Source organism: Hyperolius riggenbachi, chromosome 1 (genome assembly GCF_040937935.1).
Source record: "Hyperolius riggenbachi isolate aHypRig1 chromosome 1, aHypRig1.pri, whole genome shotgun sequence".
In the NCBI taxonomy this organism is placed as follows: Eukaryota; Metazoa; Chordata; class Amphibia; order Anura; family Hyperoliidae; genus Hyperolius; species Hyperolius riggenbachi.
In genome coordinates, this window is record NC_090646.1 from 135496510 (window position 1) to 135513043 (window position 16534).

The following is a 16534-nucleotide window of genomic DNA, read 5'->3' on the forward strand; positions in this document are numbered from 1 at the left end:
CTGAAAGCTCTGCCCCTTCCAGGAAATGCCGGCGGATTGCCCCCCGGGCGATTTGGGGGCTCTGCAGCCCTCGTTTAGAGACGGGGAAGCGGCGGATTACTTGGGAGCACTGAAGCGAACTATAAGGAAGCTTTTGCCGGCACGGGCCACAAAATATTGTATCGAGGGCCGCAAAATGGCCCGCGAGTTTGAGACCCCTGCTGTAACCTCTTTCTCTAATCCTTAAAGGACACCTGAAGTGAAGTGAGAGGGATATGGAGGCTGGCATATTTATTTCCTTTTAAACAGTACCAGTTGCCTGGCATCCTGCTGATCTTTCAGTTGTGCCTGAGTCAGTAGTGTCAGAGTAACGCATTGGAAATACGCATGCAACAAATCCAGTAAAATTCAGTTGAACACCTGATCTGCACGCTTGTTCAGGGTCTATAGCTAACCGCATTACAAGCAGAGGATCACTGGGGCGGCCAAGCAATTTCCATTGTTTAAAAAGGAATAACTATGGCAGTTTCAATATCCCTCATTTCAGGAGTCCTTTAGCTCTAATTAAAATTCCTTATCTCCAATTTCTGACTTTTGATGCTTGCACAGATATTCTCAATATCATATGAAGTGGAAGAACTGCTTGGTTATATGCGGATGTTCATGGGTTATAATTCAATAAGGTTTCTAGTGACCTGATGATAGCAGCAAGCTAATCTTAGAACATTTTTTTCCCCCATCAACACCAAGTATCACATTCAGTACTAAAATCAGTTTTAAAGTATTGGTTAACTTAAATGGGGTCAACCACAGATCTAAAATACACCTAACAGGCATGCATGCTTCTGGTCCGACAGTTTTACATTCAGCTATGTGCAGCCGTGATATGAAAGATTCATACTAGGACTGCGAACAAGATACTACTATACGCAATTTCATTCAACATATCCTACACGCTATTACAAGCGCCAACCCTCCATTATTATTATTATTATTATGATGATAAAAATAAAAAAATAATACAGAAGAAAATGACAACTAGGATGTGGGTCGCTTCTATTAGTGAGCAAATAGGGAAAAAAAAGTAGATGCCAGGGGTCCTCGAACATATCAGGATGAACTTCTTTCTGACCCCAAGTAATAGGAGGTAATCATGATACCGAGGTGTTGGGAGTAACTATTACATACTTATATGTATATCGATTCTACAAGTGTATTAGTGGCATCATTAGCAACCAAAATCATCTACAGATAAACAGCAGTTCTGATGCATAAGAGCAGGAAAGCTTGTGGCAGAAATGAACGGCAGTACTAACACTAGTTCAGCACCTAGAAAGACTTGTCCTTCTCCTTCTTCAATTCTTGTGTTCTCCTCATTTCGGACTTCCACTATTGTGCCATCTAGTGGCTTCCCCAGGGGCACAGCAGGGTCATCTCTACAATAAAAGAACCACAATCAGATGCACACATTGTTTCCCAAGCTAGGAACATGTACTATTAAATATTTTATTTATTTAGAGTTCCAGCTACTGGCTTAGCTGGCAGGTTTTGTAGTGGCATAATAATGATCAAGTCGTAACGCTTGGAACACAGGATGCAATTTCTCGTCCAACAGGTAATTTGACAGAAAGTTGTATAGTGTGTACATGTCTTAATTGCTCATGACCGATCAAGGGATCGATTTTCCAATTAAACTTCACAAAATCGATTGCTGTATTGATCAGAAACAGGCTGGAAATAATCTTCAAATTCCTATCGATTGGCCCAGAAGTTGCATCGTGTGTTCCCAGCTTAAGACTAGGAGACTGATGAGCAATTCCTATTGTTTAGCATGTAGTTCTCTGTACAGTTGTACAGTATGCATATTTTCTCATTTCTAAATTTTCCAAGCAAACCAACTGGCGAAAGAACAAAATATTAAGACATTTGCAGGATTTCACATTTTCCTCATTAGGGGAAAAAAAATAAAAAAATAAAAAAAATAAAAGTTTAAAAATATTTTAACTGAACCAAAATAACACTTTGGATAGGAGGATGAAATACTGGTTTAATCTCTTTAAGGGCTCGTTCACACTAAGGGCGTTTTTGCTCTTTTTTTCAAGCGCGGGCAATTTTCAAAAATCGCCCTAAAAACGCTTGTTCAATGATTCTCTATGACAGATTTCAAATCTGAGCGGTTTGTTTCCAATCCGCACAGAGAAGTGCTGCATGGGCCATTTTTGAGGCGATTCCGCTCCAATGTAAGGAATAGGGAAAACGCAAAACTCTCAAAAAAATTGCATTCACATTTTTAAAGGGAACCAGAGAGGAACATAAAAAAAAAAAAAAAAAGAAAAAAAAAAAAAAAAAAAAAGAAAAAGCTTTTATACATACCTGGGGCTTCCTCCAGCCCCATACGCATGGATCGCTCCCACACCGACATCCTCCGCTTCCTGGATCGGCGGTACCGGGTCAAGTCACTTCCGGCGGACAATTGTCCGCATCACAGGGGCTCCCTCCATACCCGTACGCATGCGGCTGCGCAGTAGGCAGCCTCACGCGTACGGGTATGGAGGGAGCACTGTGTGATGCGGACTATTGGCCGCGTCAGCCGGCCGGACTGGCGGCCATGACGGGACTCGGTACCGGCGGATCCAGGTAGCAGAGGACGGCGGCGTGGGAGCGATCCGTGCGTATGGGGCTGGAGGAAGCCCCAGGTATGTATAAAATCTTTTTTCTGGGGCCTCTGGTTCCCTTTAGGAACAAATACTGATGCCAGAAAGTGAAAAACCGCAATCGCTAGGCAAAACCGCAAAAAAAAAAAAAAAAGACAGCGTGCAGGTAATCGCCAAACCCCACCCCGCCCCAAGTGGAAAAGGGGCCCTGTGATTTACCGTACATAAAATTGCTGGTGTCTTTGTGATCCAAACATTGAATCAAATCTCAGTCTGTGGAAAACAGCTCTGAGAGTCCATTCACATCTAAGAACCGCAAAACACCGGCGATTACCAAGTGATTTTCCCGCGAGAACGCGGAAAAATTACTGGACACTGCGGCGGTTTTGGAGCGATCGCAATTAGCGGTGCTATGCATGCTAATCGCGATCGCTAATCACGAATCGCTGGCAAACCCCTGCATGAAACACGTTTGCGGTTAACGCTAAACGAGGTGAGAACACTGCCATGTGTTACATGCTGTAGCGGTTTGTACAAAACTGCTAGCGGTTTGCCTTGAGCGGGAATCACTCGATTCCCGCTCAAGTGAGAACGGGCCCTAAAAGGAACTGTACTTGAAGCCTCTGACAGAAGCAGTTATTTACTGGCTCTCAGACTGCGTGCTGGTTTTGGTTAGGGAGGGTCAATGAGATGCAAACACATGAGTTGATGCAGTAATATGCAAATTTTTTATGCAAATGTATGCAGCTTGAACATGAACCAATCAAATCCTGCTGAGGTAAAATTCGACTGTTCCATTTTCAAGTTGCATAAATTTACCTGAAAAATTTGTATAATCCTGCATCAACTCTAAATGATTTGCATCTCATTGATCATCCCTAGTATTGGGGCAGTGATCCTGAGACTGTAGCTACAATCGAGAGAAGCATTTATTAAAGACCCCTTTACATGAGAATCATGTAATGTATTACTTATATACTGCAATGCCTTGTTCCCACTGCACACTGTAGAGCACACAGAAAAATGCAAACACTTTTGTGCACTTTCCTATAAGCAAACATTGGGGCTCCTGCGGTTCAATTTATTGTGCAACTTGCAAAGTCCCATTCCATTTACTGAATGGGACAGAAACACAATTGCATCAAAAATGGAGCGCGCAGTACATTTGCAATTCTGATGCAATCGCATTGCACTGGTGAGAACAGCAACTTGGCCTTCAATGAAAAAGCCCATATCAAAGTGATTCCCAGTCACACGCGATTCAAAAAGCAGAATGGAATATGTGAAGTGGAAACAAGGTCTATGATGATTTTTTGGACTCAACATTCACGGTAATAGGTGTGAAACAGCAAAGGTAGCGAAGCCACCCGCATTGCACCACATGTAACAGAAATAAACCCGGCCACATACCCTGATTGAGAATGCAGAACAGATTGTGGAATCTCATAATAAGTGGCCCAGCTGGACACTTCAGTTATTCCATACAGATTGAAGATACGGGTCTTATTGCTTGACTCCTTCCAGCTTCTCAACACATTGATGGGTGGAAACTGCTCCCCGCCAAGAGCTAATACTCTAAGTGAGGAATCCCTGGACAGCACTGAGGAACGAATGGAGGAAAAGCTAAATCTTCTCAGGAACGTAGGTGTTACCTGCAAGGGCAAAAAAAAACAAAAAAACTTTACAAGTGGGTGCCAGGCAATGACAGGCCTAACAGCAGTTGCACCCACTGCTACATTGCTATTTCCTCCATCATTAGAATAAAGCTGGAAGGTTTTGAACGTACAGTGCTTATCACTCCTGTGATTTATATAATGGAAGTTCGCTAAGTTGCTGGGAGTGAGCAGCACCACAACCCAAGCATAAGAGAGGATGCTATAGTGAGATGGAGGAATTTCCAGCATGTATATGTTTGGGTCTATTTCCACTGGGGTGCGGCTTCTGTTTCCAACATGACACCCGTGCGGTTGCCAAGCCGCAGCGCTATAGCCGTGCTGTATGCATCACATCGGCATGCGATTAAAATGGCTAGCCCATTGATGGAATAGGCAGAGTTTCTTCAATGGAATCCCATGCAGGGAAACGTTGCGGATTCCGCACTAGTGAAACGGGCCCTTAATGCGCAGAATGCACCCCAGCTACATGTCTCCTATAAAAACTGAAGCAATTGTACAAAATCTCAAACACTAGAGTCATCAGATTCTTCCGATAACATTGCATTACATACTTGATACATGACACCTGTAACCATCCTCACAGACTGGAAGGTGACCATCCTTGTTGAGAGGCGGCCTGCAAGAGGCACATGGAACAGGAGGTTCCATCTTGATGGCAGTAGGTGGTGAAACATTCTTCGCATCAGTATTTTTCATTAAGCACCATGGGGGGTTCAGGAAGCAGGTCAGTTTGACAGTTAGCAGTGTTCAGCATCCATGGCTTTGCACACTCAGACTAATGTTGTCCAGCAGAATCCGGGGCACGATCCCTGGGGTGACATTTAGTTGATGAGGCTGTACAGACACATCACTAGCCTGAAGGCTAGCGATGTGTATGGTTATTATGGTGGCCAGCCAATGTGCACAAGCAAGGAAGTCAGGCAGCGTTCTAGCGTAGATGACCCAGCATGCATCCATTACTGATGTAGAACAAGGGTCAACTTAGTGTATATACTTTAAATGGACACTTTAGGCAGTCCCTCATATTACATAGAGGAGTTAAGATTGTACAATCATGATTGTATCATTAGTGGGCACCTTATGGCCGTTCACATCAAACGGAGATGGCCGTGCGATGGGAACAAAACGCCTACGATCGCACCCATCTGCGTTTGCATGCGTTGCGTGGCCATTTCCCATTCACTGTAGTGAATGGGACAGCCATGCGTTTGGGCAAAAAATGCATGCAGAATGCGTTCGCGGACCGCACTGGAAAAGAACACATGCAGTGTGAACATCAGACAGTGCAGTCTATGCTGTGTGTCTGCCTCCTGCATGCGTTGCCAAAATACAGATTGCAATGCGTGTAATGTGAACGAGGCCTAAGGCATTTATCAGTAAGACTGCTGCAATGCAGCTTTACTGTTAGACATATATATAGGAAAATGTCCATTTTACCTGGAGAAGTGTCACTCTGTGCAGCCCAAACAACAGGCGCAGCAGTTTTTCAGGCATCATTTTTAGAGGCTCTGGAACAATCAGCAGACAAGCTCCAGCTGACAAAGCAAGGAACATCTCAATAACAGACGGGTCAAAGGTCAGGGGTGAGGCAAGGAACACAAGGTCATCCGGTGACATACTGAAGATGGATCTGAGAAAAATACAATTAAAAAATACAGTTTGAGTTTGTGCAATATTACGTTCTGAAGGAAAAACAAAACACATTTGTTAAATAATTTTAAAACTAGATTAATAAATACAGGAACATTTTTTTACATAACAGAGTAAGAACAGAGCATTGCACATTAATAACACTGCGCATAATTTAACAAGGAATGAGCAAGTCTTCCTGCAGTTGCTATGAAACAGGCCCACAGACAGAAGGTGTCAGATGTGCCAATATTGACTTTACTGTAACATGATCACGATTCTGTGCTTCATTGTTCCATTAAAGGTACATTTCTGCGGGATTAAAATGCATCTTGGTGCATCCCAACACCATCTGCCATCAGCTGAGCTCTCCAGAGGATCCCAACATTGCTCTCTGACCCCTCCAACAGCATGTGCACAATCTGCAGACTTACACGGTAAACAGGAACTGATACAGGCAGCAGGAGCTAAACACAATCAGTTCACTGATTTTATATAGCAGTTGTTTTTCATGTCTATCTCCACAAACAGACAGCAATAACAGACTGCATATCACATACTTCCAGGTACACTGGAATTGGTGCAGACACCACACTTCGGTTATCTAAGGTGCAATCATTGATTCTCGATTATAGGTTGGATAGCTATAAGTACCGTAATCCTATCCTCCTCCCTCTTACCATTAAGACATTCCTGATGAGAGGAATGAGGCAATTACCAATAGGCCCCGTTCTCACTTGTGTTTTGGCATGCAAACGGACCGGATCGGATCCGGTCTGTTTGCATCAGGCATGCATCAGGCTGCCATCCGGATCCGTGGGGTAAAAAAATATCAATATTACCATAAAATTGTTGGGGTCTGCAGAAGGTGCACCTGGTGCACCTGTAGAATCAGGTCCTCCGCTGTAGGCCTCACCTCCACCTCCGACATACTGCCAAACAGCTCCAGCAGGTGTGTCACTGCTGCTCCACTCCAGATATGCTGGGCCCATGTGTCCCCATTCGAAATGGCCACTATAAATACGGATAGGAAGTGGGGTAGAACGTCCGGTGTTTGTCTCCAGTGTGTTCTGTGCTTTCCGTTCCCCATTGGTTTCTATATCCGGATGGTGCAGTCAGGATCCGGTCCGGGTGCGTGGGCCGGATGATCCAGACCCAAAAAATAGCGCATGTTGGAAAAGCCTCCGGAGTCCGGATCCGGTCCGGCTCCGTACTGTACAGAACGGACGCGTGTGAAGGTCCGCATAGCCTTTGCATTGCTATGCGGAACGTACGTTCCGTTTGTACAGTATACGGTCCGGATCCGGCCCAGCGAATCCGGACAGGGAACGCTAATGTGAACCGGGCCTTAGTGAGGACCAGCATATAAGCACAATAAACATGAGGAAGCTGGCTTTTTGACCTGCAAAACGTGATCGTTATGTGCCAATAAACTTTTTTTTTTTTTAATTCAATCGGTCTCCTAACATCTGTGAGGTAAGTCTACCTTAACGTCTATAGGGTTGGTTTACACTGTAAGAGCCTTTTCTAAGCACTTGTGATTTTAATTGCTCCTGCTAATGGAATGCTATGAGTTTGTTCTCACTTGAGCAATGTGATTTTATAAAATGACCCATAGCATTGCATTAGCAAGAGCTTTTCAAATTACTAGCATTAAAAAAACCTTACAGTGTGAACCAGGTCTTAAATTGTTTGCCATTTTATCTCCACTTATAGGACAGGTGCGAGCTAAAAAAACAAGAAAAAAAACAACAACAAAAAACAAACAAACAAAACACAAAAACACAGGATCTAATTACCTGGGGCTTCCTCCAGCCCCTGGTAGCCTATCTGTCCCTGGTAGCAGCTCCGGTGTTCCAGCATCCCTTTCGTTGCCTGCAATGCTCCACGTGAGCACGATTGCTAGCGGCGCAACCACACGCTTGTGCAGGCGCAGAAGATGCCGACCTGGCGAAGTCAGCATCTGCAAAGGAGGGGATCCTGGGACACCGGAGCTGCGGCAAGCAGAGCCGGGACAAGGTCCTCCAGCACCCAAGGCTGAGACACCAAAGTGCGCCCCTCCATCCCTCCCACCCCAGCTGTCACACACTGATTGCTATTAGACTAAGAGGCGCCACAGGGCCCACAACCTCCCCAACACCTTAATCTCCAGTTATCTGGCTTGCAGTCACTGCAATGTATCCTCTTTTCTTATTTCTTTCTGCTTCAAACACAATTAGGAATGACAGCTGTATGAATTCTGCGCCCCCTCCTACACTGCGCCCTGAGGCTGGAGCCTCTCCAGCCTATGCCTCGGCCCGGCCCTGGCGGCAAGGGACAGATAGGCTACCAGGGACTGGAGGAAGCCCCAAGTAAGTAGATCCTGTGTTGTTTTTTTAACTCGTACCTGCAACAAGTGATACCTGATCAGTTATACTAATTGTAGTATCGGCAGTTTTTCCCTCTCTTCCCCTTCTTCACACTTGCAGTCCCCACAACAAGTACCTCCAGAGAGCAACTACTTGAGAAGAGAGCCAAGTGGGGGAAGGGACTTTCCCGTGGCAAAAATCAGTTGCAATTAGGCAACCTCTCAATGTGAGTGAGCTCTACCTCATTTTACACCCTCACAGAAAGAAACCCAACTGCTAAAAGACTCTTGCTTCCCCTGTCATTATCTCAACTCTCTGAAAATCGTAGTTAACCACCTTAGCGGTATGGACGAGCTCAGCTCGTCCATTACCGCCAGAGGGTGCCGCTCAGGCCCTGCTGGGCCGATTTACATGGAATAAAGAGCAGCACACGCAGCCGGCACTTTGCCAGCCGCGTGTGCTGCCCGATCGCCGCCGCTCTGCGGCGATCCGCCGCGAGCAGCGGCGAAAGAGGGTCCCCCCAGCCGCCTGAGCCCTGCGCAGCCGGAACAAATAGTTCCGGCCAGCGCTAAGGGCTGGATCGGAGGCGGCAGACGTCAGGACGTCGGCTGACGTCCATGACGTCACTCCGCTCGTCGCTATGGCGACGATCTAAGCAAAACAAGGAAGGCCGCTCATTGCGGCCTTCCTTGTTTATTCTGGGCGCCGGAGGCGATCAGAAGAACGCCTCCGGAGCGCCATCTAGTGGGCTTTCATGCAGCCAACTTTCAGTTGGCTGCATGAAATATTTTTTTTTTTATTTAAAAAAAACCCTCATGCAGCTGCCCTGGCGATCTTAATAGAACGCCAGGGTGGTTAATACATTCCCTTAGAACCAGCAACAACCATCTAGCAGCCAAGCACCAGTGCCAACTTAAACATGAAGGACCCATTCACCAGCGCTACTATGCTTTTTTCTGAAAGGCAAAGATAAAGGAGGGTAACAGACTCGCTGTTGTCCTTTTCTTCATCCATCAATATCTAGTAGCAAATGGAGGAAGCCTACAATCCCTGGTGATAGCAAGATGGGTATTCTCTGCAGCCTACTAATAGGTAATCAGGGGTTTTTCTTTACATCAGGTAAAAGAGTAGGGAATAATCTGCCAATTATTACAAATGTTGAAAACTGATGGTTTTATTGCTGGCTTTACCTGAACAATCATCATTAAAATGTAAAAATCTGTACCTGTCCAATGACTGAAAATAATAAACAAAAAATAAATACATTACAGTCTCACATCCAGAATTCTACAGGACAGGTAAACATTACTGAGATTGCACATTTGACTGTTCATTTAGTGCAGAAGTTTATGTTAAGATGATGTTCCACCCCTATCCCGCTATGTACCTGCAGCTACTGCTTGTCATGCAGGATACCATTGGTATGATTACTAGAGCATTTACAAGCAGCTCCATTTGGGGTGTCACAAGTGACTCAGCAATCCTGGGCTGGATTAAAAATTCTCAAACAAAAGTTTGGGGTCTCTGGCTTGATACCCCTGGCCTGAGATGTTTTGTTTAATAAACTTCACCCATACTGGATATAACTATAATAAGGGACAGAGACTCTTGAGGCCTGATTTACAATCATCATCCAACTAAATGATTCAACATACCTGAGTTGATTAGCAGTTGTCTGCTATTATGTAGCTGGGTTTGCCATGCTCATCCCGGTTAGAATACATCATATGCAGGTTTATTAAGTACTGCTGGGGTGACTGCAGCCTACAGCACACCTTATTTTACAAACGTGTTCCTGAGTTCAGGTACGCTGAACCTGAAGTGACGTGAAACGATGAGATAAACATATACACAGATGATACTAGCCCTACTCAGAAATCATGTGAAGCACCTTTCTGTCTTCCAGTACAGGAAGAAGTAAAAAAAATAAATACAGTGATGTGAAAAGCAAAGTTAGTACCTGCTAACGTTGTTTTGAACAATCCTTCAGGGCAAAGGTGAGACGTAGCTCCTCCCAGGAACAGGGACAGCACTTCCCCTATAAAAAATTCACATGGTTAGTCCACCCTCAGTGCGTTTAGCCAAGTACCGACAGGTGAACATTCCACTAACCCATAACCGTGCAACTATCAGACACAGACAATTAATCCCGGGTGGGATCGTTGCCCTGAAGGATTGTTCAAAACAACGTTAGCAGGTACTAACTTTGCTTTTTTCCCACAATCCTTCAGGGCAAAGGTGAGACGATTAACAAGTAATACAACCTCAGGGTGGGACCACTGCTTGGAGAACCCTCTTACCAAACGCTTGGTCGTGTGCAGACATTGCATCAATTCAGTAATGACGGATGAACGTAGAAAAGCTTGACCACGTTACTGCCTTACATATTTGCTCAGGCGAAGCCCCTGCATTATTAGCCCAAGAAGCTGCCCTAGCTCTAGTAGAATACACTCTAAATGAGGCAGGAGCCTCACTTCCCATAACTCTGTAAACTTCTATAATAGCTAACCTAATCCAATTAGCTATAGTAGATTTAGAAGGTCTCTGACCTACAGTTTTCCCTGAAAATAAAACAAAGAATCTGTCTTCCTTACATCTGAAATTCTGTTCAAATATTCCACAACACATCTTATAACATCTAATGAGCGAAAAATCCTCTCTTTTCCACACTTTGGATTCACACAGAAAGTAGGCAAAATAATATCCTGCGACCTGTGAAACCTAGACATAACCTTCGGACAAAACTCTGGATCTGTCTGTAACACTCATGTATCCTGAAAATAAGGACTTTTCATAGACAAGGCTTGTAGCTCACTGGCCCTTCTGGCTGTAGTTATGACTACTAAAAAATACTGTTTTTAATGTAATATATCTAAAAGAACTGTCCTTAAAGGGGAACTGAAGTAAGAGGTATACGGAGGCTGCCATATTTATTTCCTTTTAATCAATACCAGTTGCCTGGCAGCCCTGCTGGTCTATTTCTCTGCAGTAGTATCTGAATAACACCATAAACAAGCATGCAGCTAGTCTTGTCAGATCTGAGTTTAAAGTCTGAAACACCTGATCTGCTGCATGCTTGTTCAGGGGCTATGGCTAATAGTATTAGAGGAAGAGGATCAGCAGGGCTGCCAGGCAACTGGTATTGCTTAAAAGGAAATAAACATGGCAGCCTCCATATACCTCTCTCTTCAGCTCCCCTTTAAGAGGCTCTAAGGAACCTTTGGACAGTCCCTTTAAAAACCACTGATAATCCGAAGGCAAAACGTATGGTTTATAAACTGGCAGTTTCCTAGAAAAAGCCTTCACTATCAAAAAGGAGAGGAAGACAAGGGGATACCTGAACAAGCAGATAAGGCAGCAATCTGCACTTTAAGCGTACTTACAGAAACATTTTTATCCCAACCCTCCTGAAAAAAATCCAGGACTGCTGGAACTGACAGGCTATCAAACTTAAAGCCGGACAGCCAAAGATGGAACGTTTTCCAGTATTTCAAGTAGATCTTCCTAGTAACTTCTTTACGGATACCAATCAATGTAGAGGCTGCCTTGTCAGATACTCCCAATTTTTTGAGTAAGGATCCAGACTGACAGATTCAATCTGCCTGGATGTGGATGCCACAGGTTCCCTTGCGGCAGCAGATCTGGCCTACAAGAAAGTCTCCAAGGGTTCCCTAAGGTGCAATCAAAATCATCTGATTTTGACAACCTCTTGCTGATAACTGCTGGAATCAAATTGAGAGGAAATGCATACCGAAGTGAAAAGTTCCACTCCTGAATGAATGCAGTCACCCCCAGATATATGCTCTCTTGGATTGAGGGAGAAGAAACTCTGAATCTGGGCACGGTCTTCTGTTGTGAACAGATCGATTGACTGTGTTCCCCATCGTTTTGTGATGTCTGGGAACACCTCTCTCTGTTTAGAGACCACTCTGATGACAGAATCCTGCTTCTGCTCAGTTTGTCTGCCTCTATATTGAGTGTTCCCTCAAGACGAACAGCTCTCAAGGATAACACATTCTTTTCTGCCCAGGACAAGATCTCCTCCACTTCTTCTTGCAACAACAGGGATCTCGTGTCTCCCTGTTTGTTGACAAAACGCTACTGCTGTAACATTGTCAGAGTGGATCAGAACATTGGACTGTGACAGTATCGATTGCGCCTGAAATAAGGCCCGCTTTACTGCCCTTAATTCCCTCTAGTTGGATGACCTCAGACTCCAGTTTTGTCCACTTCCCTTGAAAGGCTCTGTGAGCTATACGAGCTCCCCAGCCCCAAGCGCTTGCATCCGTAGTAATTACCTTGTCTACAGGCTCCTTCCAAAGCCTTCCCTTCACAAGGTTGGATTCCTCCAACCACCACTGCAGAGACAACACCACAGTTTGAGTAATTATGACTTTGAAATCTTATGTTTATGGACGACCGTCCCAATTTCCTAGAAGGAAACTCTGCAACTTCCTGATGTGCGCCAGTGCCCAGGGTACTGCCACCATTGTGGATGACATCAATCCCAGCACAGACAAAATCATCCTTAGGGAAACCTTGTCTTTCCTCTGTAATGATTTCACTGCCAAATTTATCTTTAGGATATTTTCCGGAGGAAAGAAAATCCTCTGCTTTAATGAATCCACTAGCATGCCTAGAAAAGGCGTTTTCTGACTTTGAATCAAAGAGTACTTCTCTAGGTTGATAATCCAACCTAGGGATCGGAGATGTTCCGATACCAGATTTAAATGGTTTCTCAGTTGATCTGCTGAACTTCCGAGAATAAGCAAGGCGTCTAAACACGGAATGATTAAATTCGACTGCTCTCTTAACGGAATCAATGCTTCTCCCAGAATCTTTGTGAACACTCTTGGGGCAGAAGTGATCCCAAACGAAAGGCAAACAAACTGGTAGTGTTCTACCCTCCTATTTACTACAACTGCACATTTTAGGAATTTTTGCGATTTTTGGTGAATGCCAATATGCATCTCTTAGATCCAGAGATGCCATAAAGGCCCCTGGAAACAGTAGCTCCCTTACTGAAAAATGGATTCCATCCGAACTTTTTCTGTCTCATAACAGGTTAAGTCTTTTTAGTTTCAGAATCCGGCGGAACTTGCCCGACGACTTTTTTTACTACAAAAATAGTGAAACAGAAGCTTTGCTTTTGTTCCTTTACTGGCACAGGATACAGACTAACCAGCAAGCTCATGGTGACCCAGAACTCAGAGTGTGTAAGAGGCTACAATGGTCCAAAAAGCCCTCTTACTAAAATGCTAAGAAAAGCAAAAAAGTTTGCTTTCTTAAGGCCCGTTACACACCAAAAGCGTGCAGGAGAACGGCTCCTGCACGCATTGCGGCGTGTCGTCGGGAAACTCCGGTGCGACGCTGAGTAGCGGCGGTAGTAGTTAATTACCCCGAAGGGGAAACGGCGATTCCCGACAATAAAATGCGCCGGGATGCGTCGTACCGCAACGTATCGAAACGCAGCGTCGGGTTAACGCAAAGTATAGACTTTGCGTTAAAACACCAGAAGTGGGCTCTGGTGTGAAAGAGCCCAAAAACAGAAAGAATTTGCAATAATTCAGGTTGGAGTGAGCTTGAGATGCCTCCCAGTGCATCACTGCTGACTATATGCAAATTAACCATTGCTACTCTTAGAAGCTACACACCGCTGGAATGCAATGATGTGTCAGCTTGTTAATTTGTTTAGAGCCCTAATAATCCAACATGCATACAGACTGTTTCGGATTGTTTGATCTGGCACAGGATGAAATACATTCTGTTTTAGCATGTTTTGTAATATACTCAAAATTTCTGGAAAAAGAGTGGGATCTCCTGGGGCCTTTGAGACCACAAATCTTGACGATGGATGGAGCGCAAACTATTTGGTAACCAAACTTTATTGTTCGGCAAATAAACGGGCTTTTTGCCCCTTTTGCCCACCTGAGAGAGAAGCATCTTAGCCTCCCCCCACCGCCTGACACGAGTCATTGGGATGTTGACTGGGTCTTCGGAGCTTTATATTTAAAGCCCCTTTCCCGGACTTGTCAGAAGTCCACTTTCTGCCTTTTCTCTGATCTTTAGAGGCATCTTTTTGATCACACACAAAACAAAAAACAAAAAAACAAAAACAAAAAAAAAAACACACCTTTAGTTGCAACAGCTTTTTTTCTTTTTAGGAAAAAAAAAATATTTTTGTTTGATGTACTTTCCAAAGCTGATCATTAATTTCAGCAGTGGGTGTAAACCTAATTGCCTCAGCCGAGGAATCAGCTAAATATGCAGCAGATTTAATGAGAATCGCAATAGAATTCAACAAATGCTCAACAGGTGCACCAGCCAGAATATTAGCTCTGAGCTGATTAATCCACAGCTCCAACGCTCTGACCATACATGTACAGGCAACAGCCAGCCTAAACATAGCCACACTAGCCTCCAAAGACCTCTTCAAATAAGCATCCACTTTTTTATCAAGTGGATCCTTTAGCTTTGTATAATTGATCACGAATAGACAAATTAGCTACCACATCCTTACTCAACTCCAAAAGAGTAATTAATGGCAGCAATCAACACCTCCGTATCCTCAATACGGAATTTAAACTTTGGAACAGACTCAGATTTTATTTCTCTAATGTCTGAATCCTCAGAACTAGCTGCAAACTCAGCCTGACTAACATCAACCTCAGTCACAGATACCCCAGATACAGCAACCTGAGAAGTAGATGGATTAGCATTCAATAATTAGGACTTAAGCTGGCCATACACTGGCCCGATTTGCGCCCGTTTCGACAGCAGATTGGATCACTGGGATCGAATCTGCTGCCAATCGTTCGCGATACACGTCGAATTTCGATCCATTTCGTCCGATCCCGTCGATCGCTCCGTTCGGAAAATTACCGTTGATCGCCCGCGGGTAGGGAGCGCGTCGCTAGCGGCGTTCGAGTGCCCGATGCAATAGAGCGGCAATACATTACCTGCTCCGCCGGCGCGACTACCCCCGCTGTCACCGCTGCTTCTTCTCCGCTCTGGTCTCCGGCATGCTTCAGTTCCTCCTGCCCGGCCGGCAGGAAGTTTAAACAGTAGAGAGCGCTCTACTGTTTAAACTTCCTGCCGGGCAGGAAGAAGTAAAGCATGCCGGACCTGGAGACCAGAGCGGAGATGGAGCAGCGGTGACCTGGGGACTGGAGTCGTGCCGGCGGAGCAGGTAATGTATGCGGGGAGGGGAGCGGCGGCAGCACCACCACCACCACCACAACAGATTGTGAACGGTTTCAGGCTGAAATCGGTTCACAATCTGTTTGCAATAAAGGTAGCCATACGATCCCTCTCTGATCAGATTCGATCAGAGAGGGATCTATCTGTTGGTCGAATCTGATGGCAAATCGACCAGTGTATGGCTACCTTTAATTGATTCCAATGAAGCATTAATTTCTTCTCTAAAGGATCTCAATGTATTCTGAACAAAGTGACCCGGCTCCTCCCTCATAACCCTCTCTATGCACAACTGACAGAGTCTTTGCATAGGGCAACATCAGCTTAAAATTGCACAAAGGGCATCTCTTATAATTAGGAGGGAGCCTATGCTTATCTGCAGCAGCAGCCTCAGCAGATTTAGCAGCGGCCTCAGTTTTGGCCTGCAAACAAACAAAACCAACAAGGCATGTAACTCTGTACAGCTTTAGCACATTTAGCCCAGAAAGAGAAGCCATTATCTCACCTTCTGGGCGGCCTGGTTGCTCTCAATCCTCTCAGCGTCTGACATGTCTCCAAACTTTCATGTCCAGCGCAGGAGCAAACTCCCTCTGAGCAACAGCGCTAACAGGCCCGCGCAGCCTCCCCTTTAAAACATATCCGGCCTGCCGCAATTGGATGAGGGGCGGACCGGAGGTTCAGAAGGAGTAATGAACCAGCTCTACAAATTGCTACATCCGGCATACCCGCCGGAAATTACGCGTCCGGACGCGGCCAAGCGTCCTAATGGCCGCAATGCGCTCCACGCTGCACATGGCCGCTGGCTTACCTCCGTCCTGCTCCTCTGCCGCAAGGCCGCCAAGGGGAACCCACGCCTTCCACACTTGCTCTCCCTGGCAGCGGGAGAGAAAGATAGGCAAATCCCAGTAAAGATCCAGCCTGGGGCGCACGGCCAGACTGCCTCAGTACCACAGTCTCAGCCACCCAGAAGGATCCACCTGCAGCCCAGCACACAGGTTTCACCCAGAGGGGAGATGCCGACCTGCCTGGACGCAGGAACAAACAGCACTGA

General features: G+C 45.3%; 1 protein-coding gene across 5 annotated transcripts in view; it reads right to left on the reverse strand.

Annotated features, from left to right (window-relative positions):
• Window positions 1-16534, reverse strand: part of AASDH (aminoadipate-semialdehyde dehydrogenase) — a 161200-nt gene that overhangs the window by 124521 nt on the left and 20145 nt on the right. For all 5 annotated transcript variants that reach the window (XR_011030970.1, XM_068278600.1, XM_068278597.1 and 2 more), the window contains 3 exons: window positions 5747-5939; window positions 4044-4285; window positions 1309-1415 (listed from right to left, as the gene is read on the reverse strand). Coding sequence is in view for 4 of the 5 variants with exons in the window: in XM_068278600.1 (XP_068134701.1) it covers window positions 1309-1415; window positions 4044-4285; window positions 5747-5939 (542 nt within the window). In the remaining variant the exon portion in view is untranslated. The remainder of the gene's footprint in view (window positions 1-1308; window positions 1416-4043; window positions 4286-5746; window positions 5940-16534) is intronic.